Source organism: Malaclemys terrapin, chromosome 1, assembly GCF_027887155.1.
Source record: "Malaclemys terrapin pileata isolate rMalTer1 chromosome 1, rMalTer1.hap1, whole genome shotgun sequence".
NCBI lineage: Eukaryota > Metazoa > Chordata > Testudines > Emydidae > Malaclemys > Malaclemys terrapin.
The window spans coordinates 142,463,522-142,489,137 of NC_071505.1; the positions used below are offsets into that span (position 1 = coordinate 142,463,522).

General features: G+C 48.5%; 1 protein-coding gene across 2 annotated transcripts in view; it reads right to left on the reverse strand.

Annotated features, from left to right (window-relative positions):
* Positions 1 to 53: 53 nt before the first annotated feature.
* The window catches only part of LRRC23 (leucine rich repeat containing 23), a 28,341-nt gene continuing 2,778 nt past the window's right edge, over positions 54 to 25,616 (reverse strand). For both annotated transcript variants that reach the window (XM_054041521.1, XM_054041528.1), the window contains exons 5-8: positions 25,412 to 25,542; positions 1,756 to 1,892; positions 882 to 1,104; positions 54 to 558 (exon numbers count right to left, since the gene is read on the reverse strand). In XM_054041521.1, coding sequence (XP_053897496.1) covers positions 520 to 558; positions 882 to 1,104; positions 1,756 to 1,892; positions 25,412 to 25,542 — 530 coding nt within the window. In that variant the 3' untranslated portion in view covers positions 54 to 519. The remainder of the gene's footprint in view (positions 559 to 881; positions 1,105 to 1,755; positions 1,893 to 25,411; positions 25,543 to 25,616) is intronic.

Sequence of the window (25,616 nt, forward strand, 5' to 3'; positions counted from 1 at the left end):
CAGCAGCAGGATGGAGACGCCCCTGATAGGGCCGAGACAGCAGCATGTGACCCAGAGCTGCGATGAGTCAGGATTTAGAAGAAGCTTTGCAAACAGCACGTAGGGGATGGAGAGAGCGAGCCAGAGACACAAAAGGAGAGGAGAGGAGAGAAGAGGAAAGGGGCCCAGGATAATCAACTTCACTCACTCCAGATTCATTAATTCTTTTTATTCAAAGCAGAAAATATTGCAGGAGCTTCAGGCTCCACAATTCAAACTGCACAAACCTTAACTGTCCCTCCTTCTCCTTGGGCCTGTGAGGAGCAGAGCCTGTGCTGCACTGACTGCAATAGAGCTGCATTCCCTTGGTCAGCACAGGGGGGTGTCTGACACCAACTTCTCCCAGGAGAGACAGGGAGTGTGGGCAAAGGAAAGGTCTCTGAGGGCCAAATACATGGAGTTGTAGACACTGGTCCTGCTCCCTGGCCAACCTACTCTTGCCCCACAGAGTTCTGAGAGACTCTAGGGGCAACTGGAGGGTCACTCAGTCACTTCCCCTTGGGCAGATTCCTCCATTTCCTGAGGGGAAAAAAGAAAAGGGAGAGGTTAACAAGGATGGTTCCAGATGTTGCTTTCTTTCCTCCTTTTGGGGTAGGTGGCTCTATAATTGTTCTGACTGTTTTCTCAATGCTGACCCTTCTCAGGCCATTTTGTATGGCAGATGTGATGCAGCATGTTTCAGAAGATGTTTCACATACTGTACTCTCTCCTGAGGCTCTACTTTAGGCTTTCTTTTTTTCCCTTAATCTAAAGAAAAGACACACAGACTGAAAATCTCTAGTCTTTCTCCTTTCCGAGTCTCTTTCCGCCCTGACCCCCAACCCCACTTCCCCTGCTCTAACCTGGTCCTCATCCCGGCGGCGCTGCCGTGTCTCCTCAGCCTCTGCCCGCTCATCTTCCTCAAAGAAATCCTTGTCGAGACGCTCAAGACGGGGAAGCAGCACCAGAGCCTCCATCCGGTATTCACCTTCATCAGAACAGGGATTGTCCATCAGCACCAGTGCCCGCAGCATGGGCAGAACCTGCAGCTTTGCCATCTCCTGAAGGTTCAGAATCCCGTTCCCCCTGCAGAGGGGTGGGGGGTGGGGGGAAACAGGGAGAGAGAATAACTCTATTTATTGAGATCCCCCAATGAAAATAACAATAAAGTGACTGAACAGACATGACCAACTGAAAGGGACTCATCAGCAAACAGCCCTGAACACCTGGGGCTCCCCAAACTGAGAGAGACAAAAAGAAAGACCTTCCCCTCTCTGGGTTTCCTTAGGTGTCTCCTCTGTGTACAGACAGCCCTTTGGATTAGCCAGTGTCATTGCCTCCCCTGTATAGCAAATACCTAGGAGAAAAGGGTATTTGCAGTCATCAACAGGGTACTGAAGGGGGGAGGGCAGAGGGACCAAAGAGGATAAGGTACAGCAGGGGAGATCTGAGATGGATGTGGAGGGGCCAATCTCTCTGAAGGAACACAGGGCAAAGAGTGGCATCCTAAAGTGGTTGAGGAATCGGAGCACTGGGGCCCATCAAGGTAGCTTGGCCTGGGCCGTAGAGATCAGTGGGCTGGGAAGACCAACCCAGCCCCACCTGCTGGTGAAGACTAGTGTCTCCAAAGCAGCTAACTTGACATGTTTTGAGGAGAGCAGTCCCATTGCTCACAGGGGGTTCCCAGTACTCTCCAGAGGGGTCTCCAGGGCCAAAGTTGATCAGAGGAGGACCCACCGCAGATTGAGGTACTGCAGGCACTTCATGCTCTTAGAGAAGCCATCCAGGTTCTCAAGCCTGTTGTCACGCAGATGCAGGGTCGTAAGCTGCACCAGTTCCTCCAGGCCCTCAAGGTGGGTAATGAAGTTTTGGGCCTGAGCACCAGGAAGGGAGAGGAGAGATTGGGGTGAGGGAAGGAAAGAAAGTTGGAGAAAGGGAGGAGGGAATCAGAATAATGTTATAGTGCTAAAATCCCTTTCACTTTCCACATACTCATCACCCCCAGTGCACTCCTCTAAAGTGCACCCTTCTCTGAGGTGGGGCACAACAACTGTTTAACAATCCAACAACAATGCTGTGTAATGACTTAGGATAGGAGGTTCAGTGGAATACTGTTTCCAATAGAAGCTGCAGGAAAATTTTTAGGGATGATGAATCTCTCAGGGGGCTGGGGCACATGACTTATGAGGAGAGGCTGAGGGAACTGGGTTTGATTAGTCTGCAGAAGAAAAAAGTGAGGGGGGATTTGATAGCAGCCTTCAACTACTTAAAGGGGGATTCCAAAAAGGATGGAGCTTGGCTGTTCTCAGGGGTGGCAGATGACAGAACAAGGAGCAATGGTCTCAAGTTGCAGTGGGGGAGGTCCAGGTTGGATATTAGGAAACACTATTTCACTAGGAGGGTGGTGAAGCACTGGAATGGGTTACCTAGGGAGGTGGTGGAATTGCCATCCTTAGAGGTTTTTAAGGCCCAGCTTGACAAAGTCCTGGCTGGGATGATTTAGTTGGTGTTGGTCCTGCTTTAAGCAAATGGTTGGACTAGATAACCTCCTGAGGTCTCTTCCAACCCTATCTTCTATGATTCTATGATTGAGACTAAAATAATCTGAGTTGGGATTTGAGTATGAGGGTTAACACCCTGACTTGGGCAAAGGGATAGGGTATCTTTGGACTACAAGGACTCAAGAAAAATGTTTTGTGAAAGACTTAACCTCCAACAGCATCATGCTGAGGCAATGGGGCCAGTACTAATTCCAAGGGGAGAATATCCCCTACTGAGTAACCCACACCACTCCCTGCAGCACAGTGGGCCCTAGAATTACACTGGGGCATTGAGATCATTACTGATTAGAGAACAGAGTGAGCCCTATGGCTTATCCACAGCACTACCAGCACAGTACCCCCTACCACAGCAGTACCCAATCTGTGGCCTTGGGTTCTAAATTATCGCCCTATGTGTTTGATTATGAATTGAAAATGTGTTTGCAGGGTCACTGAGCTTGCCAGACTGGATCAGCCCAGTGGGCCATCTAGTCTGCCATCCTTGCCTTTGACAGTGGCCAGAAACAGACACTTCAGAGGCAGGGATAAGAAAACTGCAAGAGGCAAATGTGAGATAATCTGCCCCCAGGGATGGTTTAAGCCCTGAAACAGGGAAGTTTATGTTCCTTCCAATTTTTGTAGGCTTTACTGTTATAACTGGATATTTTTGTTATCCATATAAATGTCCAGTCCCTCTTTGAATCTTGCTAATGTTTGGCTTCAACAACTACCTCTGTCAATAAATTTCATGGTCTAATCACATGTTGTGTGAAAAAAATATTTCCTTGTATTGGTTTTTAATTTGCCACCTTTCAGTGCCATTGAATGTCTCATTGTTCTTGTGTTAGGTGACAGGGAGAACAGAAGTTTGATTTATTTTGTCTAGGCCAGTCATTATTACAGTTATAGGAGAGGCTGGGACAGTTTGGAGAAGAGGGGGAAGATTAGGGTGAAGCTTGTGGGGAAATGGGCAGAAGAATCTGTGCCCACTAGAGCACACTCCCTTCCAGAGCTGGAATGGAACCCAAGATTCCTCACCATTTGTCTGTTGTCAATAAACATCTGTGAAACCCACTGGCAAATGTAAGAACATAAGAACGGCCATATTGGGAGAGAACAATGGTCCATCTAGCCCAGTATCCTGTCTTTCAACAGTGGCCAATGCCAGGTGCCCCAGAGGAAATGAACAGAAAAGGCAATCATTGACTTGACTGATCCATCCTGTCGTCCACTCCCAGCTTCTGGCAGTCAGAGGCCAAGGACACCCAGAGCATGGGGCTGCATCCCTGACTATCTTGGCTAATAGCCATTGATGGACCTATCCTCCATTAACTAATTATTTTTTTAACCCCATTATAGTTTTGGCCTTCACAACATCCCTTGGCAATGAGTTCCACAGGTTAACTCTCCATTGTGTCAAGAAGTACTTCCTTTTGTTTGTTTTAAACCTACTGCCTATAAATTTCATTGGGTGACCTGGGTTCTTATGTTATGTTAAGGAGTAAATGATACTTCCTTATTCAGCTAGCGAACGGGAGCGGCTAACAGGGGAGTTTCGTGAGAGAGTGCTCCAGGTGAAGGAGGAGCAATTACGTGACCTTTGGGGTAAGTTTGTTGTCTGTAGTGTGTATGTTTGTGATGTGTTTGCTGCTTGACTGAAATATACTGTGTGGTCTGTTTGTTTGGGGGACAGTGTGCTGACCATGTGTGTGCTGAGCCTAGCGGCCTGCTAGGCAAGGCTGAGAGCTTCTTAATGAGGTTTTGATCCCTAAGCCCTGTAGCAACTATCAACCCTTAATCAGGGGATGGGACTGCTCAGGAAGACCAGGGCTTTAAAAAGCCTGCTCCTAAGCAACCAGAGGAGCTAGTGAACAGGAGCAGCTATCAGGGGAGTTTTGCAAGGGAGTGAGAGCCAGGGGGCTAGATACACTTAACATTCTTTAAACTTAAAGCCAAACACCGCCCCCCCCCCGATAAAATCAAAACAACAACAGAGGAATGAGCTTCAGGAGTAAAAAGATAATTCAGGCAGAAGTCCAGCAACAGAGTGGGAGCTATCCAGTTTATTGCACCCAATGCAGCATGTATGATTACCTGCTCTATGGGCAGGTGGAGTATGTGTGCATTCGGTGCTTTGGAGACTATGGTGGCTGAGCTGGAGGAGCTGAGGGAGACAGAAAGGTACAGAGATGAGACTTTCCGGGACACAGTAGAACGGTCCCACCCCCGGTCTGACAGCCTCTGTGCTGTTGAGGAGGATGAAAGTCGCAGGGAAGGAGAACATCCAACTGGAGCAGAGGGAAATGATCCCATAGTTGGGACCCTCCTTCCAGATGATGTTGTGGTATCCTCTCGCACTGAGGATACTTCTCCAGGGGAGGGAATTCCAGTTATTAGGAAGAGACAGGTATTAGTTATGGGGGATTCAATCATTAGAAACATAGACAGCTGGGTTTGCGATGACCGGTAGAACCACATGGTGACTTGCCTGCCTGATGTGAAGGTTGCGGATCTCTCAAGACATCTAGACAGACTTATGTGTAGTGCTGGGGAGGAGCCGGTTGTTGTGGTATATGTAGGTACCGGTGACATAGGCCTGGTCTACACTACGAGTTTAGGTCGACTTTAGCAGGGTTAAATCGAATTAAGCCTGGACACGTCTACAGGACGAAGCCCTTTCTTTCGACTTAAAGGGCCATTTAAACCGGTTTCTTTACTCCACCTCCAACGAGGGGATTAGCGCTAAAATCGGCCTTTGCGGGTCGGATTTGGGGTAGTGTGGACGGAATTCGACGTTATTGGCCTCCAGGAGCTATCCCACAGTGCTTCATTGTGACCGCTCTGGACAGCACTCTCAACTCAGATGCACTGACCAGGTAGACAGGAAAAGCCCCGCGAACTTTTGAATTTCATTTCCTATTTGCCCAGCGTGGAGAGCACAGGTGACCATGCAGAGCTCATCAGCACAGGTAACCATGATGGAGTCCCAAGATCGCAAAAGAGCTCCAGCATGGACAGAACGGGAGGTACAGGATCTGCTTGCCATATGGGGAGACGAATCAGTGCTAGCTGAACTCCGTAGCAGTAAACGAAATGGCAAAATATTACAAAAGGTCTCAAAGGCCATGAAGGACAGAGGCCATAACAGGGATGCACAGCAGTGCCACGTGAAAATTAAGGAGCTAAGGCAAGCCTACCACAAAGCCAGAGAGGCAAACAGAAGGTCTGGGGCAGAGCCGCAAACATGCCGCTTCTACGCGGAGCTGCATGCCATTCTAGGGGGTGCAGCCACCACTACCCCAACTGTGTGCTTTGACTCGGTCAATGGAGAAACACGCAACAAGGAAGCGGGTTCGGGGTACGCAGAAGATGATGATGAAGACAATGAAGATAGCTCACAGCAAGGAAGCGGAGAAACCGGTTTCCCCAACAGCCAGGATATGTTTATCACCCTGGACCTGGAACCAGTAACCCCTGAACTCACCCAAGGTGTGCTCCCAGACCCTGAGGGCACACAAGGGACCTCTGGTGACTGTACCTTTGTAAATATACACATGGTTTAAAAGCAAGCGTGTTTAATGATTAATTTGCCCTGGCAGTCACGGCCAGTACAGCTACTGGAAAAGTCTGTTAACGTGTATGTGGATGGAGTGGAAATCCTCCAGGGACATCTCCAGAAAGCTCTCCTTCATGTGCTCCCAAAGCCTTTGCAAAAGGTTTCTGGGGAGGGCTGCCTTATCCCGTCTGCTATGGTAGGACACTTTACCACTCCAGGCAAGTAGCACATAGTCTGGAATCATTGCATAACAAAGCATGGCAGCGTATGGTCCCGGTGTTTGCTGGCATGCAGACAACATCCATTCCTTATCTCTCTTTGTTATCCTCAGGAGAGTGATATCATTCACGGTCACCTGGTTGAAATGGGGTGATTTTATTAAGGGGACATTCAGAGGTGCCTGTTCCTGCTCGGCTGAACAGAAATGTTCCCCGCTGTTAGCCACGCGGTGGGGGTGAAGGGATCATCCCAGAGAATTGTGTGTGTGTGGGGGGGGTAGTTGGGTTTGTGCTGCATGTTAACCGGGAAACCCCAGCCCCTCCTTTTACATTGCAAACCCATTTTAAATGGCCAACCCAACGGGTCCTTGGTATGGGAAATGAGGGTGCTACTGTTTGAAACCATTCCCACATGTTATGAGGGTTAAAAAAGCCAAAAGACTGTGGCTTACCATGGGTGCCTGCAAGCTGAATTCCGTTGCCTGGTACCGTGTGAGTGATCTCTCACACCAAACCGGCAGAACCTCAATATAAGAGGAAAAATGTGACCTTGTAACGAAAGCACATGTGCTGTGTAATGTGAACAGCAAAATTTAACGTGAAAGAGTGTACCCATTGTTCTCTAAAATGTGTCTTTTTTAACCACCTCTCCCTTGTCCTCCACCAGCTGCAAATGTTTCTCCTTCACAGAGGCTAGCAAAGATTAGAAGGAAAAAATGGCAGACTCGGGATGATATGTTCACAGAGCTCCAAATGCCCTCCCACCCTGAAAGAGCACAGCAGAATGCGTGGAGGCAGTCAATGTCAGACTACAGAAAAGCACAATATGAACGAGAGGAGAGGTGGTGGGCTGAATCGCAGGATGAACAGAGCAAGTGGCGGGCTGAAGATGATAGGTGGTGTCAGCTTGCAGACAGAAGGCAAGAGTCGATGCTCCAGCTGCTGGAGCATCAAACTGATATGCTCCACCATATGGTTGAGCTGCAGGAAAGGCAGCAGGAGTAGAGACTACATGCCCTGTGTAACCAACAGCCCTCCTCCCCAAGTCCCATTGTCTCCTCACCCAGATGCCCAAGAACACGGTGGGGGGGCCTCCGGTCACCCAGTCACTCCACCCCAGATGATTGCCCGAGCATCAGAAGGCTGGCCTTCAATAAGTGTTAAAGTTTTAAAGTTTTAAACTGCAGTGTGTCCTTTTCCTTCCCTCCTCCCCCACCCCTCTTGGGCTACCTTGGCAATTATCCCCCTAGTTGTGTGATGAATTAATAAAGAATGCATGAATGTGAAGTAACAATGACTTTATTGCCTCTGCAAGCGGTGCTCGAAGGGGGGAGGGGAGGGTGCGGTGGTTGGTTTACAGGGAATTAGAGTGAACCGGGTGGGGAGGCAGAGGGTTCATCAAGGAGAAACAAACAGAACTTTCACACCGTAGCCTGGCCAGTCACAAAACTTGTTTTCAAAGCTTCTCTGATGTGCACCACGCCCTGGTGTACTCTTCTAACCGCCCTGGTGTCTGGCTGCGCGTAATCAGCAGCCAGACGATTTGCCTCAACCTCCCACCCCACCATAAATGTCTCCCCCTTACTCTCACAGATATTATGGAGTGCACAGCAAGCAGCAATAACAATGGGGATATTCTTTTCGCTGAGGTCTGAGTGAGTCAGTAAGCTGCGCCAGCGCGCTTTTAAACCTCCAAATGCACATTCCACCACCATTCGGCACTTGCTCAGCCTGTAGTTGAACAGGTCCTGATTACTGTCCAGGCTGCCTGTGTACGGCTTCATGAGCCATGGCATTAAGGGGTAGGCTGGGTCCCCAAGGATCACAATAGGCATTTCAACATCCCCAACGGTTATTTTCTGGTCCAGGAAGAAAGTCCCTTCCTCCAGCTTTAGAAACAGACCAGAGTGCCTGAAGATGCGAGCATCATGTACCTTTCCCGGCCATCCCATGTTGATGTTGGTGAAACGTCCCTTGTGATCCACCAGGGCTTGCAGCAGCATTAAAAAGTACCCCTTGCGGTTTATGTACTCGGTGGCTTGGTGCTCCGGTGCCAAGATAGGGATATGGGTTCCGTCTATCGCCCCACCACAGTTTGGGAATCCCATTGCAGCAAAGCCATCCACTATGGCCTGCACGTTTCCCAGAGTCACTACCCTTGATATCAGCAGGTCTTTGATTGCCCTGGCAACTTGGATCACAGCAGCCCCCACAGTAGATTTGCCCACTCCAAATTGATTCCCGACTGACCGGTAGCTGTCTGGCGTTGCAAGCTTCCACAGGGCTATTGCCACTTGCTTCTCAACTGTGAGGGCTGCTCTCATCCTGGTATTCTGGCACTTCAGGGCAGGGGAAAGCAAGTCACAAAGTTCCATGAAAGTGCCCTTACGCATGCGAAAGTTTCACAGCCACTGGGAATCGTCCCAGACCTGCAACACGATGTGGTCCCACCAGTCTGTGCTTGTTTCCTGGGCCCAGAATCGGCATTTCACGGCATGAACCTGCCCCAGTAACACCATGATTTGCACATTGCTGGGGCCCGTACCTTGTGTGAGGGCTGTGTCCATGTCAATTTCCTCATCACTCTCGTCGCCGCGCTGCAATTGCCTCATCGGCTGGTCCTGGTTTTGCTTTGGCATGTCCTGGCTCTGCATATACTCCAGGACAATGCACGTGGTGTTCATAGTGCTCATAATTGCCGCAGTGATCTGAGCGGGCTCCATGATCCCAGTGCTATGGCGTCTGGTCTGAAAAAAGGCGCGAAACTGACGGAGGGAGGGAGGAGCGACTGACAACATGGCGTACAGGTACAGGGAATTAAAATCAACAAATGTGGCTGTGCATCAGGGAGAAACACAAACAACTGTCACACAGAATGGCCCCCCCAAAGATTGAACTCAAAACCCTGGGTTTAGCAGGCCGTTGATTTCACGGAGGGAGGGGGAAGCAAATTAATACAGAACAAATCTGGTCCATCTATTTATTCCTTGACTTTAGCAAAGCTTTTGATACGGTCTCCCACAGTATTCTTGCCGCCAAGTTAAAGAAGTATGGGCTGGATGAATGGACTGTAAGGTGGATAGAAAGCTGGCTAGATCGTCGGGCTCAACGGGTAGTGATCAATGGCTCCATGTCTAGTTGGCAGCCCGTTTCAAGCGGAGTGCCCCAAGGGTCGGTTCTGGGGCCGGTTTTGTTTAATATCTTTATTAATGATCTGGAGGATGGTGTGGACTGCACTCTCAGCAAGTTTGCAGATGACACTAAACTAGGAGGCGTGGTTGATACACTAGAGGGTAGGGATCGGATACAGAGGGACCTAGACAAATTAGAGGATTGGGCCGAAAAAAACCTGATGAGGTTCAACAAGGACAAGTGCAGAGTCCTGCACTTAGGACGGAAGAATCCCATGCACTGCTACAGACTAGGGACCGAATGGCTAGGTAGCAGTTCTTCAGAAAAGGACCTAGGGGTCACAGTGGACAAGAAGCTGGATATGAGTCAACAGTGTGCTCTTGTTGCCAAGAAGGCTAACGGCATTTTGGGCTGTATAAGTAGGGGCACTGCCAGCAGATCGAGGATCGTGATCGTTCCCCTTTATTCGACATTGGTGAGGCCTCATCTGGAATACTGTGTCCAGTTTTGGGCCCCACACTACAAGAAGGATGTGGAAAAATTGGAAAGAGTCCAGCGGAGGGCAACAAAAATGATTAGGGGTCTGGAGCACATGACTTATGAGGAGAGGCTGAGGGAACTGGGATTGTTTAGTCTCCAGAAGAGAAGAATGAGGGGGGATTTGATAGCAGCCTTCAACTACCTGAAGGGGGGTTCCAAAGAGGATGGAGCTCGGCTGTTCTCAGTGGTGGCAGATGACAGAACAAGGAGCAATGGTCTCAAGTTGCAGTGGGGGAGGTCCAGGTTGGATATCAGGAAAAACTATTTCTCTAGGAGGGTGGTGAAACACTGGAATGCGTTACCTAGGGAGGTGGTGGAGTCTCCTTCCTTGGAGGTTTTTAAGGCCTGGCTTGACAAAGCCCTGGCTGTGTTGATTAAGTTGGGAATTGGTCCTGCTTTGAGCAGGGGGTTGGACTAGATGACCTCTTGAGGTCCCTTCCAACTCTGATATTCTATGATTCTATGATCTATTTTTTACATCTTAAGCTGGCAGCAGACGGTGCAGCATGAATGATAGCCCTCAGCATCTTCTGGGTGCTTGGCAGAAGATACTGTACTACGACTGCTAGCCATCATCGTCAAGACGGTTCAATAGGACTGCCGGCAGGACTGAGTCTCCAGGAGACAAAGCATGTCTGCCCAGGTGCCTATGATTGAACTGGAGTATGACGACGACAGATACCAGTCGTAATACACCATCTACTGCCAAAAGGCAAGGGGCTGCTGCTGTGTAGCAATGCAGCCCCACGTCTGCCAGTACCCAGATAGCCGATGAAGGCTACCAGTCATACTGCACCGTCTACTGCCAAAAGGCAATTAGCTGCTGCTGTGTAGCAATGCAGTACCACCTCTGCCGGCACCCAGATGACATATGGTGACGGTGAGCTGAGCGGGCTCCATGCTTGCCGTGGTATGTTGTCTGCACAGGTAACCCAGGTAAAAAGGCGCGAATTGATTGTCTGCCATTGCTCTGACGGAGGGGGAGGGGCCTGACGGCATGTACCCAGAAACCCCCGCGACACTGTTTTGCATCATCAGGCATTGGGATCTCAACCCAGAATTCCAATGGGCGGCGGAGACTGCGGGAACTGTGGGATAGCTACCCACAGTGCAACGCTCCAGAAGTCGACACTAGCCTTGGTACTGTGGACGCGGTCTGCCAGCTTCATGCACTTAGAGCATTTTATGTGGGGACACACACAATCGACTGTATAATACCGATATCTATAAAACCGGCTTCTATAAATTCGACCTAATTTCGTAGTGTAGACATACCCATAGGGAAGGATAGGAGAGAGGTCCTGGAGGCCAAATTTAGGCTGCTAGGTCCAGGATCTGCATGGCAGCATTCTCTGAAATGCTTCCAGTTCCACACGCAGGACCAGTTAGACAGGCAGAACTGCAGGGTCTCAATGTGTGGATGAGACTATGGTGTTGGGAGGAGGGGTTTAGATTTATTAGGAACTGGGAAAACTTTTGGGAAAGGGGGAGCCTATACAGGAAGGATGGGTTCCACCTAAACCAAAATGGAACCAGATTGCTGGCACTTAAAAAGGTCATAGAGCAGTTTTTAAATTAAGGGCTGGGGGAAAGCCAACAGGTCTGGAGGAGCATGTGATTTGGGCAGAGACATCCCTTAGAGGAGGATCTATTAATGGATATTCTCTATGTCTTAGTAAGGAGGAGAGGATGGAAGATGATAAAATACAGGTAGGATCTGATGAGAAACAGTCGAATGAAAAAGAGTCCCATTCAATTACACCACATAATGACAGACAGCTAAAAAGTGACAAGTTTTTAAAGTGCTTATATATCAGTGCTAGAAGTCTAACTAGTAAGATGGGTGAACTAGAGTGCCTCGTTTTAAATGAGGATATTGATATAATAGGCATCACAGAAACTTGGTGGAGTGAGGATAATCAATGGGACACAGTAATACCAGGATACAAAATATATTGGAAGGACAGAACAGGTCGTGCTGGTGGGGGAGTGGCATTATATGTGAAAGAAAGCATAGAATCAAATGAAGTAAAAATCTTAAATGAACCAAATTGTACCATAGAATCTCTATGGATAGTAAGAATATAACTGTAGGGATACATTATCGACCACCTGACCAGGATGGTGATAGTGACTGTGAAATGCTCACGGAGATTAGAGAGGCTATTAAAATAAAAATCTCAATAATAATGGGGGATTTCAACTATCCCCATATTGACTGCGTACATGTCGTGTCAGGACAGGATGCAGAGATAAAGTTTCTTGGAACCTTAAATGACTGCTTCTTGGAGCAGCTAGTCCTGGAACCCACAAGAAGAGAGGCAATTCTTGATTTAGTCCTAAGTGGAACACAGGATTTACACCATAGCTGGACCGCTTGGTAACAGTGACCATAATATAATTAAATTTAACATCCCTGTGGCGGGGAAAACACCACAGCAGCCCAACACTGTAGCATTTAATTTCAGAAAAGGGAACTGAACAAAAATGAGGAGGTTAATTAAAGAGAAATTAAAAGGTACAGTACCAAAAGTAAAATCCCTGCAAGCTGCACAGAAACTTTTTAAAGACACCATAATAGAGGTTCAACTTAAATGTATACCCCAAATTAAAAAACAAAATAAGAGAACCAAAAAAGTGCCACTGTGGCTAAACAACAAAGTAAAAGAAGCAGTGAGAGGCAAAAAGGCATCCTTTAAAGAGTGGAAGTTAAATCCTAGTGAGGAAAATAGAAATGCACATAAACTCTAGCAAATTAAGTGTAAAAATACAATTAGGAAGGCCAAAAAAGAATTTGAAGAACAGCTAGCCAAAGACTCAAAAAGTAATAGCAAATTTTTTTTAAGTGCATCAGAAGCAGGAAGCCTGCTAAACAACCAGTGAGATGCTAAAGTAGCATTCAAGGATGATAAGGCCATTGCAGAGAAACTAAATGAATTATCTGCGTCAGTCTTCATGGCTGAGGATGTGAGGAAGATTCCCAAACCTGAGTCATTCTTTTTAGGTGACAAATCTGAGGAACTGTCCCAGATTGAGATGTCATTAGAGGAGGTTTTGGAACAAATTGATTAACTAAACAGTAATAAATCACCAGAACCAGATGGTATTCACCCAAGAGTTCCAAAGGAACTCAAATGTGAAATGGCAGAACTACTAACTGTAGTCTGTAACCTACCATTTAATTCAGCTTTTGTACCAAATGACTGGAGGATATCTGATATGACACCAATTTTAAAAAGGTTCTGGAGGTGATCCCGGCAATTACAGGCCGATAAGCCTGACTTCTGTCCCAGGCAAACTGGTTGAAACTATAGTAAAGAACAAAATTGTCAGACACATAGATGAACATAAGTTGTTGGGGAAGAGTTTACATGGTTTTTATAAAGGGAAATCACGCCTCACTACTAGAATGTGGACAAGGGGGATGCAGTGGATATAGTGTACTTAGATTTTCGGAAAGCCTTTGACAACGTCCCTTACCAAAGGCTCTTAAGCAAAGTAAGCTGTCATGGGATAAGAGGGAAGGTCCCCTCATGGATTGGTAACTGGTTAAAAGATAGGAAACAAAGCATAGGAATAAATGGTCAGTTTTCAGAATGGAGAAAGGTAAATAATGGTGTCCCCCAGAGGTTTGCACTGGGCCCAGTCCTCTTCAATATATTCATAAATGATCTGGAAAAAGAGGTAAACAGTGAGATGGCAAAATTTGCAGATGATACAAAATTGCTCAAGATAGTTAAGTCCCAGGCAGACCGTGAAGAGATACAAAAGGATCTCTCAAAACTGGGTGACTGGGCAACAAAATGGCAGATGAAATTCAATGTTGATAAATGCAAAGTAGTGCACATTGGAAAACATAATCCCAGCTATATATATAAAATGATGGGGCCTAAATTGGCTGTTACCACTCAAGAAAGAGATCTTAGAGTCATTGTGGATAGTTCTCTGAAAACATCCACTCAATGTGCAGCAGCAGTCAAAAAAGCGAACAGAACGTTGGGAATCACTAAGAAAGGGATAGATAAATAAGACAGAAAATATCATATTGCCTCCATATAAATCCATGGTGTGCCCACATGTTGAATACTGTGTGCAGATGTGGTTGCCCCATTTAAAAAAAGATATATTGGAATTGGAAAAGGTTCAGAAAAGTGCAACAAAAATGATTAGGAGTATGGAACGGCTTCGTACGAGCAGCGATTAATAAGACTGGGACTTTTCAGGTCGGAAAAGAGAGGTATGATTGAGGTCTATAAAATCATGACTGATGTGGAGAAAGTAAATAAGGAAGTGTTATTTACTCCTTCTCATAACACAAAGCTAGGGGTCACCAAATTAAATGAATAGGCAGCAGGTTTAAAACAAACACAAGGAAGTATTTTTTTTCACACAACGCATAGTCAACTTGTGGAGCTCCTTGCCAAAGGATGTTGTGAAGGCCAAGACTATAACAGGGTTCAAAAAAGAACTAGATAAGTTCATGGAGGATAGGTCCATCAATGGCTATTAGTGAGGATGGACAGGGATGGTGTCCCTAGCCTCTATTTGCCAGAAGCTGTGAATGAGCGACAGGGAATGGATCACTTGATGATTACCTGTTCTGTTCATTCCTTCTGGGGCACCTGGCATTGGCCACTGTTGGAAGACAGGATACTGGGCTAGATGGACCTTTGGTCTGACCCTGTATGGCTGTTCTTATGTTCTTATTCACTTTTTCCACATCATTCATGATTTTAGACCTCTATCATATCTCTCCTTAGTCGTCTCTTCCAAGCTGAACAGTCCCAGTCTTTTCAATCTCTCCTCATAGGGAAACTGTTCCATACCCTTAATCATTTTTGTTGCCCTTCTCTGTACCTTTTCCAATTCTAGTATATCTTTTTTGAGATAGGGCGTCCAGAACTGCACACACCACTCAAGGTGTACCCTGGATTTATATAGTGGCATTATGATCTTTTCTGTCTTATTATCTATCCGTTTTCTAAAGGTTCATAACATTATGTTATCTTTTTTGACTGCTGCTGCACATTGAGCAGATGTTTTCAGAGAACTATCCACAACGACTCCAAGATCTCTTTCTTGAGTGGTACCAACTAATTTAGATCCCATCATTTTGTATGTATACTTGGGATTATGTTTTCTAATGTGCATTACTTTGCATTTATCAACATTGAATTTCATCTACCATTGTGTTGCCCAGTCACCCAGTTTTGTGAGATCCCTTTGTAACTTTTTGCAGTCTGCTTTGGACTTAATTCTCTTGAGTAATTTTGTATCGTCTACAACTTTTGCAACCTCACTGTTTACCCCTTTTCCCAGAACATTTAGGAACATGTTGAACAGCAGTGGTCCCAGATCTGCTCCCTGAGGGACACCACTATTTACTTCTCTTCATTCTGAAAACTGACCCATTCGTTCCTACCCTTTGTTTCCTGTCTTTTAACTCATTACTGATCCATGCAGGGCTGGCTCTAGGTTTTTTGCCGCCCCAAGCAAAAAAAATTTTGGCTGCCCCCTGCCCCAGCCCTGGGCTCCTCGCCGCACCCCCCTGCTGCCCCAGCCTTGGCCTCTACCCACCCACCCACCCACGCCCCCTGCCGCCCCAGCTCTGGACTCCCTCATTCCCCCTCACCATTGCCTCCCACATACATCTCCTGCCGCCCCAGCCCTGGGCTCTCTCCCCCCTCCCCCACCTGCACCCTCCTTCCGCAGCAGCCCTGGGTCACTGGTAACTCGCTCCCACGGCAGGTCATTCAGCATGAATTTTAGAGGTGCACAGAACACAGACAGGATTGGTTCCCATATGGTTACAGAACTGCAGTAAAGTGGAACAATTTTCAGCTTGTGTGATTGGAGGATATCTGGATGCATATTATAAGACTGTCCTACATAAATGAGGAAAAGTTGAGGTGCCTTTATTATTCTTTTCTTCCACTCTTTCTTTCTATGGGGAATTTGCCAATGCAATATCACTGTCTTCCTTTTAAACAAACAAACAAACAAACAAAAAGGCAATGGCTGTTGAAAATAGCAATTCCAGTCCTAATAACCACTGGGAAGCATTTCTTGCTCAATTTTATCCTACTTTTTCTACAGCAAGTTATAGTGGATCAGTATATTTGATTTGGGAGAAATGAAGTAACAGCTGCCCAAACTGAGCTTGAGCACTCCTGAATTTTGAGGTGTTCAAATCTGGAAGGCAGGTGCTGGGGGGGGGGGGGGTAAGGGGGCTGTGGCTCCACAGGGGAGCATGGCAGCATGTATGCAGCAGTGTATCTGGCGCTGTGCGGAGCCAGACATGCTGGTCTGAGTGGCACGGTAAGGGGGTTGGGGGATTGGATGGGGCGGAGGTTCGGGGGGGCAGTCAGGGGCAGGGAGAAGGGGGGGTTAGATGGGTCAGGGTTGGGGGGGGCAGTCAGGAGACAGGCAGCGGTTGGATAGGCATGGGAGTCCCGGGGATTTGTCAGGGGACAGGTAGGTGTGGGGTCCTAGGGGGGAAGTTGGGGCGGTCTCAGGAGGGGGCAGTTGGGGACAAGGAGAAGGGAGGCTTAAATAGGCGGTGGGATCCTGGGGGGCAGGGGTCCCAGAAGGGGGTGATCAGGGGACAGGATGCAGGGGGTGTTGGATGGGTTGGGGTTTCTGTGTGGGGCAGTCAGAGGGGGTGGATGGTGGCAGGGTGGGGCTACCCTCCCTCCCTGTGGAGTGTCCTATTTTTTGAATGTTAAAATATGGTATCCCTGCCCTTCAGATTGCAGCTCTCCATTCATAGCAGGCTGCAGCATGAGGTCTCAGCTACTTCACTCCCTCCCCCTCTTTCCTGTTGGTAGTGGCCAAGGGAATGCTGGGAAATATAGTTCTTTCCCTGCTCCAGGGCTGGCTCTATAGGCAGGGAGCTAACCAAGGAACTACAGTTCCCAGGGCCCCCTGTTGGTTCTCAGCTCCCATGCTGGATCCCTGCCGCCCCTGCAAATGGGCTGCCCCAAGCACGTGCTTGCTTTGCTGGTGCCTAGAGCCGTCCCTGGATCCATAAGAGGATCTTCCCACTTATCCTATGACAGCTTACTTTGCTTAAGAGCAGTGGTGGGCAAACTACGGCCCGGGGGCCACATCATGCCCTCCAGACATATTAATCTGGCCCTCAAGCTCCCACCAGGGAACAGGGTCTGGAGCTTGTTCCGCTCCATCCAGGGAGCGGGGTCAGGGTCTTGTCCCACTCCGCATGGCTCCTGGAAAAAGCGGCATGTCCTCCCTCCGGCTCCTACACGTAGGGGCAGCAAGAGGGCTCCACATGCTGCCCCCGCAGCTCCCATTGGCCGGGAACCGCAAACAATGGGAGCTGCAGGGGTGGTGCCTGCAGATGGGGCAGCGTGCAGAGCCGCCTGGCTGTACCTCTGCGTAGGAGCCAGAGGGGGGACATGCTGCTGTTTCTGGGAACTGCTTGAGGTAAGCACTGCCCGGAGCCTGCCCCCCTGAACCCTTCCAATACCCCAACCCCCTGCCTCAGCCCTGATCCCCCTCCTGCCCTCCAAACTCCTCGGTCCCAGCCTAGATTACCCTCCTGCATCCCCAACCCCTCATTGCCAGCCCCACCCCAGAGCCTGCACCCCCAGCCAGAGCCCTCCCGCCCTCCAACCCCCAATTTCATGAGCATTCATGGCCCGCCACACAATTTCCATACCCAGATGTGGCCCTTGGGCCAAAAAGTTTACCCACCCCTGCTTAAGAGCCTTTGGTGAGGGACCTTGTCAAAGGCTTTCTGAAAATCCAAGTACACTATGTGCACTGGACCCCCTTGTCCATGTTTGTTGCCCCCCCCAAAAAAAATTCTAATCGATGGGTGAAGCATGATTTCCCTTTATAAAAGCCAGGCTGACTCTTCCACAACAAAGCATTCATCTATGTGTCTGATCATTCTCTTCTTTACAATAGTTTCAGCCAATCTGTGAAACCCTTCTAGTGCTGGTCCACTTAGAGCAGGGGTGAGCAAACTACAGTCCGGGGGCTGCATCCAGCCCTCCAGACGTTTTAATTCAGCCCTCGAGCTCCCACCGGGGAGCGGGTTCCGGGCTTGCCCCACTCCAACGCTCCAACCAGGGAGCAGGGTCGGGGGCTTGCCCCATTCCGCGCAGCTCCTGGAAACAGCGGCATGTCCCCACTCCAGCTACTATGTGTAGGGGCAGACAAGGGGCTCTGCACGCTGCCCCCACCCCAAGCTCTGCCCCCGCAGCTCCCACTGGCCAGGAGCTGCCTGGCCGTGCCTTTGCGTAGGAGCCAGAGGGGGGACATGTCACTGCTTCTGGGAGCTGCTTGAGGTAAGCACCGCCCGGAGCTTGCATCCCTGACCCCCTCCCCAGCCCTGATTCCCCCTCCCACCCTCTGAATCCCTCAGTTCCAGCCCAAAGCACACTACTGCATTCCCAATGCCTCATCCCCAGCCCCACGCCAGAGCCTGCACCCCCGGCTGGAGCCCTCACCCCCTCCCACACTCCAACCCTCAATTTCATGAGCATTCATGACTCGCCATACAATTTCCATACCCAGATGGCCCTCGGACCAAAAAAGTTGCCCACCCCTCACATAGAGGATGGCAACTTATACTGCTATCAGTTACTCTGTTAATTGAAATGGCAGAGGTTTGTGCAATGAATCCAAAGGTTCCAACTTTGCTGATGACACCCCACATTAAAAGAACATTATTAAGGTTGCACTCAAAAGTTAAGAAATGCCATAATTAAAACTGCCTGTGCAAACAGAATTCGGCTCCCCTTATGCATATGCATTATGTTACAATCTTCAATGACATGATCACATACTATTTTTTCCACAGAACCACTGCTTCATTCAGTGCACAGGATGGATGGTGCTCAGGGAGTAAATCAGAGCTGTGTAGGAAAGGAGGCTGTTTTTTGTAGGACCCTATCTTGTTTGTTGCAGAAATTGGAAGGCATGTACTGAAAGAAGCACAGGGTTGCAGGAAGAGAAAGAAGGGTCTCATGGTTAAGGCTGCGCTGGAGAATTAGATTCGATCCCTGCCTCTGCCACAGAGTTCCTGTGTGATGCTGGGCAAACCACTTCAACCAGACTTTTCACAGGTGGTCACTAACTGTATGTTCCTCATTTTCAGGGATCTGATTTCAGAGCTGGGGCTGATCAGCAGAAGTGCTGAGTGCTCATATCTGCAACTGAAGTCAATGTGAGTTCCGCTTTGAGATTAGTGAGACATGATTTTCATTTGCAGAATCCATGCTGGTTAGACCCTATCAACTCATGATCTTCCAGGTGTTTTATTATTCTCCTTTTAATTATAATTTCAACCAATTTGCCAGGCACAGAAATAAGGCTCACTGGGATGTAATTCCCTGGGTCACCCCTTAATTTTTTTAGGTACAACATTTGCTACCTTCCAATCTTCTGGAGCAGTGTCTGATTTTAATTAGAAATTGTATATTATTGCTAGTAACTCAACCACTTCATTCTTGAGCTATTTAGCACTTGGGTGTAACCATCTGGGCCTGGGGATTTATTACTGTTTAATTTATCAATTTATTCCAAAACCTTCTCTACTGACACCTCAGTCTGGGACTATTCCTCAGATTTATCTCCTAAAAAGAATGGCTGGGGTGTGGGGCTCTCCCCCACATCCTCAACAGTGAAATCCAATGCAAAGAATTAATTTAGCTTCTTTGTAACAGCCTTGTCTTCCTTGAGTGCTCCTTTAGCATCTGGATCACCCAGTGGCCCCACTGATTGTTTGGCAAACTTCCTACTTCTGATGTACTTAAAAAAAATTGCTATTAGTTTTTGTGTCTTTAACTAGTTGTTTTTCAAATTATTTCTTGGGCTGCCTTATTATACTTTTACACTTGATTTGCCAGAGGCTGTACTCCTTTCTATTTTCCTCAGTAGGATTTTATTTCCAGTTTTTAAAGAATGCCTTTTTGCCTCTAACCACCTCTTTGACTCTGCTGTTTAGTCATGGTGGAATTTTTTTTGTTCTCTTACTGTTTTTTTTTTATTTGGGGTATACATTTAGTTTGAGCCTCTGTTATAGTGTTTTAAAATCATTTCCATGCAGCTTGCAGCCATTTCATCCTTGTGACTGTACCTTTTAATATCTGTTTAACTAGCTTCTGCATTTTGTGTAGTCCCCCTTTCTGAAATTAAATGCTGCTGTGTTAGCTTTCTTTGGCATTTTCCTCCTACAATGATGTGAAATGTAATTACATTATGGTTGCAATTATCAAGTGATTCAGCTATATTCACCTCTTGGACCAGATCCTGTGCTCCACTTAGGACTAAATCAAGAATTACCTTTCCCTTTGTAGGTTCCAGCACTAGCTGCTCCCAAGAAGCAGACATTAATGGTGTTTCTGCACCCCATCCTGAGGTGACATGTACCTAGTCAATATGGGGATAGTTGAAAACCCCCATGATAATTATGTTTTCTGCCTTTGTAGCCTCTCTAATGTCTCTGAGCATTTCATAATCACCTTCATCATCCTGGTCAGGTGGTCGGTAGTATATTCATACTGCTATACTTTTATTGTTCAAGCATGGAATTTCTATCCACAGAGATTTTATAGTACAGTTTGATTCATATAAGATTTTTCCTTTACATATAATGCCACTCCTAGGGTTACCATATTGCAGTCCTGGAAAAAGAGGACACTCCAAGGGGCCCTGCCCCCGCCCCAACTCCGCCCCTTCCCCAAAGTCCCGCCCCAACTCCGCCCCCTCCCCTGAATGCTCCACCCCCCTGCTCCTCCCCCTCCCCTGCTTCCCGCGAATCAAATGTTTGCGGGAAGCCTGAAACAGGCAGGCAGGCAGCAGGTAAGCTGGGGCGGCGGGGGGGACGTGAGGAGGCGCGGCCCAGTCCGGCTGAGCGGCTCCCTCCGGTGGCCGGCCAAGAGGCTCTGGCCCCGGCAGCCCGGCCCTAGCGACTCCAGCTCGGCTCGGGCACTGGGCCTGGCCCTGGCTGAACGGCTCCGGCCCGGTTCCGGCCCTGGCTGAGCGGCGTCGGCCGGCAGCAGAGCACCTCCAGACCCGGTCGCTCCGGCCCGGCCTGGCCCTGGCCGAGTGGCGCCGGCCAGCGGCCGAGCACCCCCAGCCCCAGTTCCAGAGGCTCCGGCCTGGCTCAGCTCGGGCCCCGGTTCTGGCCGAGTGGCTCTGGTCTGCCGGCGGCCGGTGGCCGAGCACCCCCAGCCCCGGTCCCAGCGGCTCCAGCCCGGCTCGGCTCGGGCCCTGGTTCTGGCTGAGCGGCGCCGGCCGGCGGCGGCATCTGAGCTCGCATCCGCCTCCTCCCGGGCTTCGGCTGCTGCTGTGCTGGGGAGAGCGGCGGGAGCTGGGAAAGTTGGAGCCCGTGGAGGAGGTGATCGCCTTACCATGCATCCCTATTTTCTCTGACATGTCCTGCTTTTTGGAAATTCCTCCCGGACGGGGATTTGAGGACCAAAAAGCCGGACATGTCTGGGAAAATCCAGACGTATAGTAACCCTAGCCACTCCCCCACCAGCACAACCTACTCTGTTGTTCCTATGTATTTTGTACCTTGATATTACTGTGTCCCATTGATTATCTTCATTTCACCATGTTTCTGTGATGCCTATTATATCAATGTCCTCATTTAATGCCAGGCACTCTAGTTCACTCATTTTAGTATTTAGACTTCTAGCATCTGTGTATAAGTGTAACCCATGTGTCTAATAGGGAGATTTCTCTTTAGGAGACCCAATGAGGGGAGGTAGGACTGAGCTGTGTCTGGGTCATTGTTGCTAGGCAGATTAAGCACTCCACATCCAGAAGCTTCTGGAATTAGGTGTGGTAGTTTTGGGTCTGCTCCAATAGATTCCCTGTTGCTGGAGTCAGACTCCATGAGGGCAAGCAGTCCGGGCAGCTTCTTTACAAAGGGCCATGTGCCCTGTGTGAGTTGGGAGAAGTTGAGCCTGGGAGCAGATAGCAGGCGGTTGTCCCTAACTCTGAAGCATTTTGGAGCAGGTTAGTGCTATTGTTAACCCTCTAACAGGGAAGCCTGGGTAATGCTAATATAGCAAGGGGAAATTGGGAGGAAAAAATAACTATTTTAATTGTATGCTTTGAATGTTGTTTTGATTTTAGCCAAGCTGTTCTAGCTAGTCTGAGTCACAACTTTTCTTTAAATGTAGTAATGGGGAAAGAGTCATTTCTATTTTGCTATTCTAAGTTTTATATTTTCTTGTAACAGGGTTTCTTTAAATCTATACACTTAACTGAGTGGTTGGTTAATCAGTTAGCTGACTGGCTAGCAGTGATTTCAGTGGAGGAAGAGTCTGCATGGATTCCAACTGAAGATCCGTACAAGCAAGCGGAGGGAAGATGTTGTTTTAGACCGGGGTGGGCAAACTTTTTGGCTCGAGGGCCACATCTGGGAATAGAAATTGTATGGCAGGCCACGAATGCTCACAAAATTGGGGTTGGGGTGTGGGCTCTGGGGTGGGGCAGGGGATGAGGAGTTTGGGGTGTAGGAGGGTGCTCTGGACTGGGACTGAGGGGTTTGGAGGGTGGGAGGGGGATAAGGGGTGCGGGAAGGGGTGCAGGTTCCGGCTGGGGGTGCAGGCTCTGGGGTGGGGTTTGGGATGAGAGGTTTGGGGTGCAGGAGGGGGATCAGGGCTGGGATTGAGGGGTTTGGAGAGCAGGAGGGGGATCAGGGCTGGGGGTTGGGGCATGGGGAGAAGCTCAGGGGGTGCAGGCTCCAAGTGGTGCTTACCTCAAGTGGCTCCCAGAAGCAGTGGCATGTCCCTTCTCTGGCTCCTACGCAGAGGTGCGGCCAGGTGGCTCTGCATGCTGCCCCATCCGCAGGCACCGCCCCTGCAGCTCCCATTGGAGCGTAGGAGCTGGAGCGGGGCCATACCGTGGCTTCCAGGAGCCGCCTGCTGTGGCTCCTGACCCAGTGCCCCGGCCAGAGTGGGGCCGAGCCACGTGGTGCCGCTCAAGGGCCAGCTTAAAACGTAGTTTGCCCACCCCAGTTTTAGACTCAGCAGACTGTCTAGATTTGGTGACCAAAGACTCTAACTGAGACTTAGGTGTACAAAACCTAAGCTTTTTGGAACTTTCAGTTTCTTCTCACTGTATTTCTGTGAGGACTGACCCTGTTCAGATTTTAATTTGTTTTCTTTATTTATGCTTATGTATAACTGTGAAGGTAATGTCTGTGGATTATAAAATAGCCATGTCACGTTGTAAAAATTAGATTATAAAATCTTATGATAAACAAAGAATAAAGTTATTTAATGAAATTAATTTCTTTAGTTCCTTTCGGGGCGTGAATATGGAGAGGTTGACCCTGTGCAATCCTTGCTGAAAACCCTTATATACTGAACTCTGGGTCTCCAGCTACTCTTCTATGGGAGTTGAGGTTTTTTTAGGCACTGAAGAAGGGTAATGAAGTGAACTCTAGCACACCCAAAGGTTACATAAGCACTTGTACATTTTGTCAATATTCAGCTGCTTGTCTTCATGTGTTATATTTAAATGGAACTCTTTTGCGTTTGATTGTTCCTCACTAGCTCCTACCTGAACTTCACCAACTTCTTCCTATCCTCTTTACTAGGATATTGAGTCCCCTTTAATAAACTCATCTCTAAGAGGTGTCTCTGCCCAAACTGTTTGCTCCTCTGCCTCCGTCGGCTTTCTCCCAGTCATTACTTTACAAAATCCTCTCAAGGATTTTAATTTTACATGCCAGCAATCTGGTTCCCTTTTGGTTTAGATAGAGCCCATTCTTCCTATATGGGCTCCTCCTTTCCTAAAAGGTTCCCAGTTCCTAATAAACTTAAAACCCTCCTTCCTACGCCATCGCCTCCTCCATCCATAGTTTTCTTAGGTAGAATCCTTGTCAAATCTAAGGACTTTACTTCTTTTACTTTTAATTTAGGGTCTTTTTGACTAATCTGATTTTACTGAAATCTCCCTTTATAAAGCTTAGGGTCACTCACTGTATCACTTTTTGTTACCCTACCTGCCCCTTGGATGTTGAACCTAATTTTATTGTAGTCACTATTACTTAGTGGCTAGCTCCTGTCACTGAATATTACTTAGGACTAAGTTAGGAATAGCTTCTCCTCCTGGCTGCTCTAGCTTTAGCTGTTCCAATCCTTTCAAGTGCTGACAAGTTCTTTCTCTGACCTATCAGTCCTCAGTCTCAAAGAAAACCTGCACAACACTTTCAAAACTGGGGTTGGAATCAGCCCTGTCAGGGAGAAGGAAGACAGCATCATCTCCCTACCTGCCTCACACCTCATATTCTGCACCTATTGAAGATTAGGGGCATGGGTGGGTGCAAACCTGCCCACATATAAAGCCCCACCCCCAGCTTAAGGGGGGGGAACTACTGGACCCAAAGCTCAAATGATTCCAGAGACGACAAAGGGGAAAAAAAAGGATGGGAGTGCAGGTATCCAGAGTGGGTAACATACCTTGCTCCTGTTGAGAATCTAGGGGCTGGTCTACACTGGGGGGAGGGGGTGTCGATGTGAGATACGTCGACTTCAGCTACGCTATTCCTGTAGCTGAAGTTGTGTATCTTATTTCGACTTACCTCCCGTCCTCAGGGTGCGGGATCGACAGCTAAGGCTCCCCCGTCGACTCTGCTACCACCACTCACCCTGGTGGAGTTCCGGAGTCAATGGGAGCGCATTTGGGGATTGATATATCACGTCTAGATGAGATGCGATATATCGATCCCTGATAGATTGATCGCTACCCGCCGATCCGGTGGGTAGTCTGGACGTACCCTTAGAGCGGATGGGCACAAGCCCACCCACATCTAAAGGTCCCTCCCTTCCCCCAACCTAAGGGGAGGAGCTGCCAGACCCAGATCTCAAGTAGTTCCGGGGGTACAACTAATGAAAAACAGGGACGGGAGTGAGGGTCACAGAGGAGCTAAAGGAAGTTACATCCCCTGCAACCGCAGAAGCAGGTCTAGCTGGGAGGTCTCTGAGCACCTGCAGTGCTTTATCTGCTACAGTTGCTCAGCAACTTCCCTGCAGGCTGCCTGCTGCATCACAGAGAGAAGAGAGTAACTCTGGTTGTTCCATTGCCTGCTGTGGGAGCCCCAGAGTGTGCAGGATAGGAGCTTGACTTGCTCGGCACAAGATGCTATTCTCCCTTACACTGATACCCAGTGCAGCAAAGGGGATATTTTAAAAAGGAGAAGCTGAGAGCCACTGACTGAGCATGTTGGGAACACAATAGATCACAGAATCTGCCCCAAAGAATTGATTGTGATCCCCTAACCTTTTTGAAACATGTTAGTCTCTCAGGCTGACAAGGCTGCACAGTGCTGGCCTACCACCACACTGGCTCATGGACACCCCAATGGAGTCTCACACCACTCTCTGCAGCATAATGCCCCTGAGGTAAGGTGTTCTTACCAGGTAAAGGTTCTTGAGCTTGGGCAGGTGCAGCCCTGTGGTGGTTTCTAGCTTGTTTCCTCGCAGCTCCACCGTGTGCAGGTTTGTTAGCTTCCCTGGATCCAGACCCGATATCACCTGGATTTCATTCCCTGAGTGACAGAGAAGGAAGCAGCAAAAGGGTTAATCCTTCCAGCGTTCCCTTCCCAGCACACAGCAAGGAGCA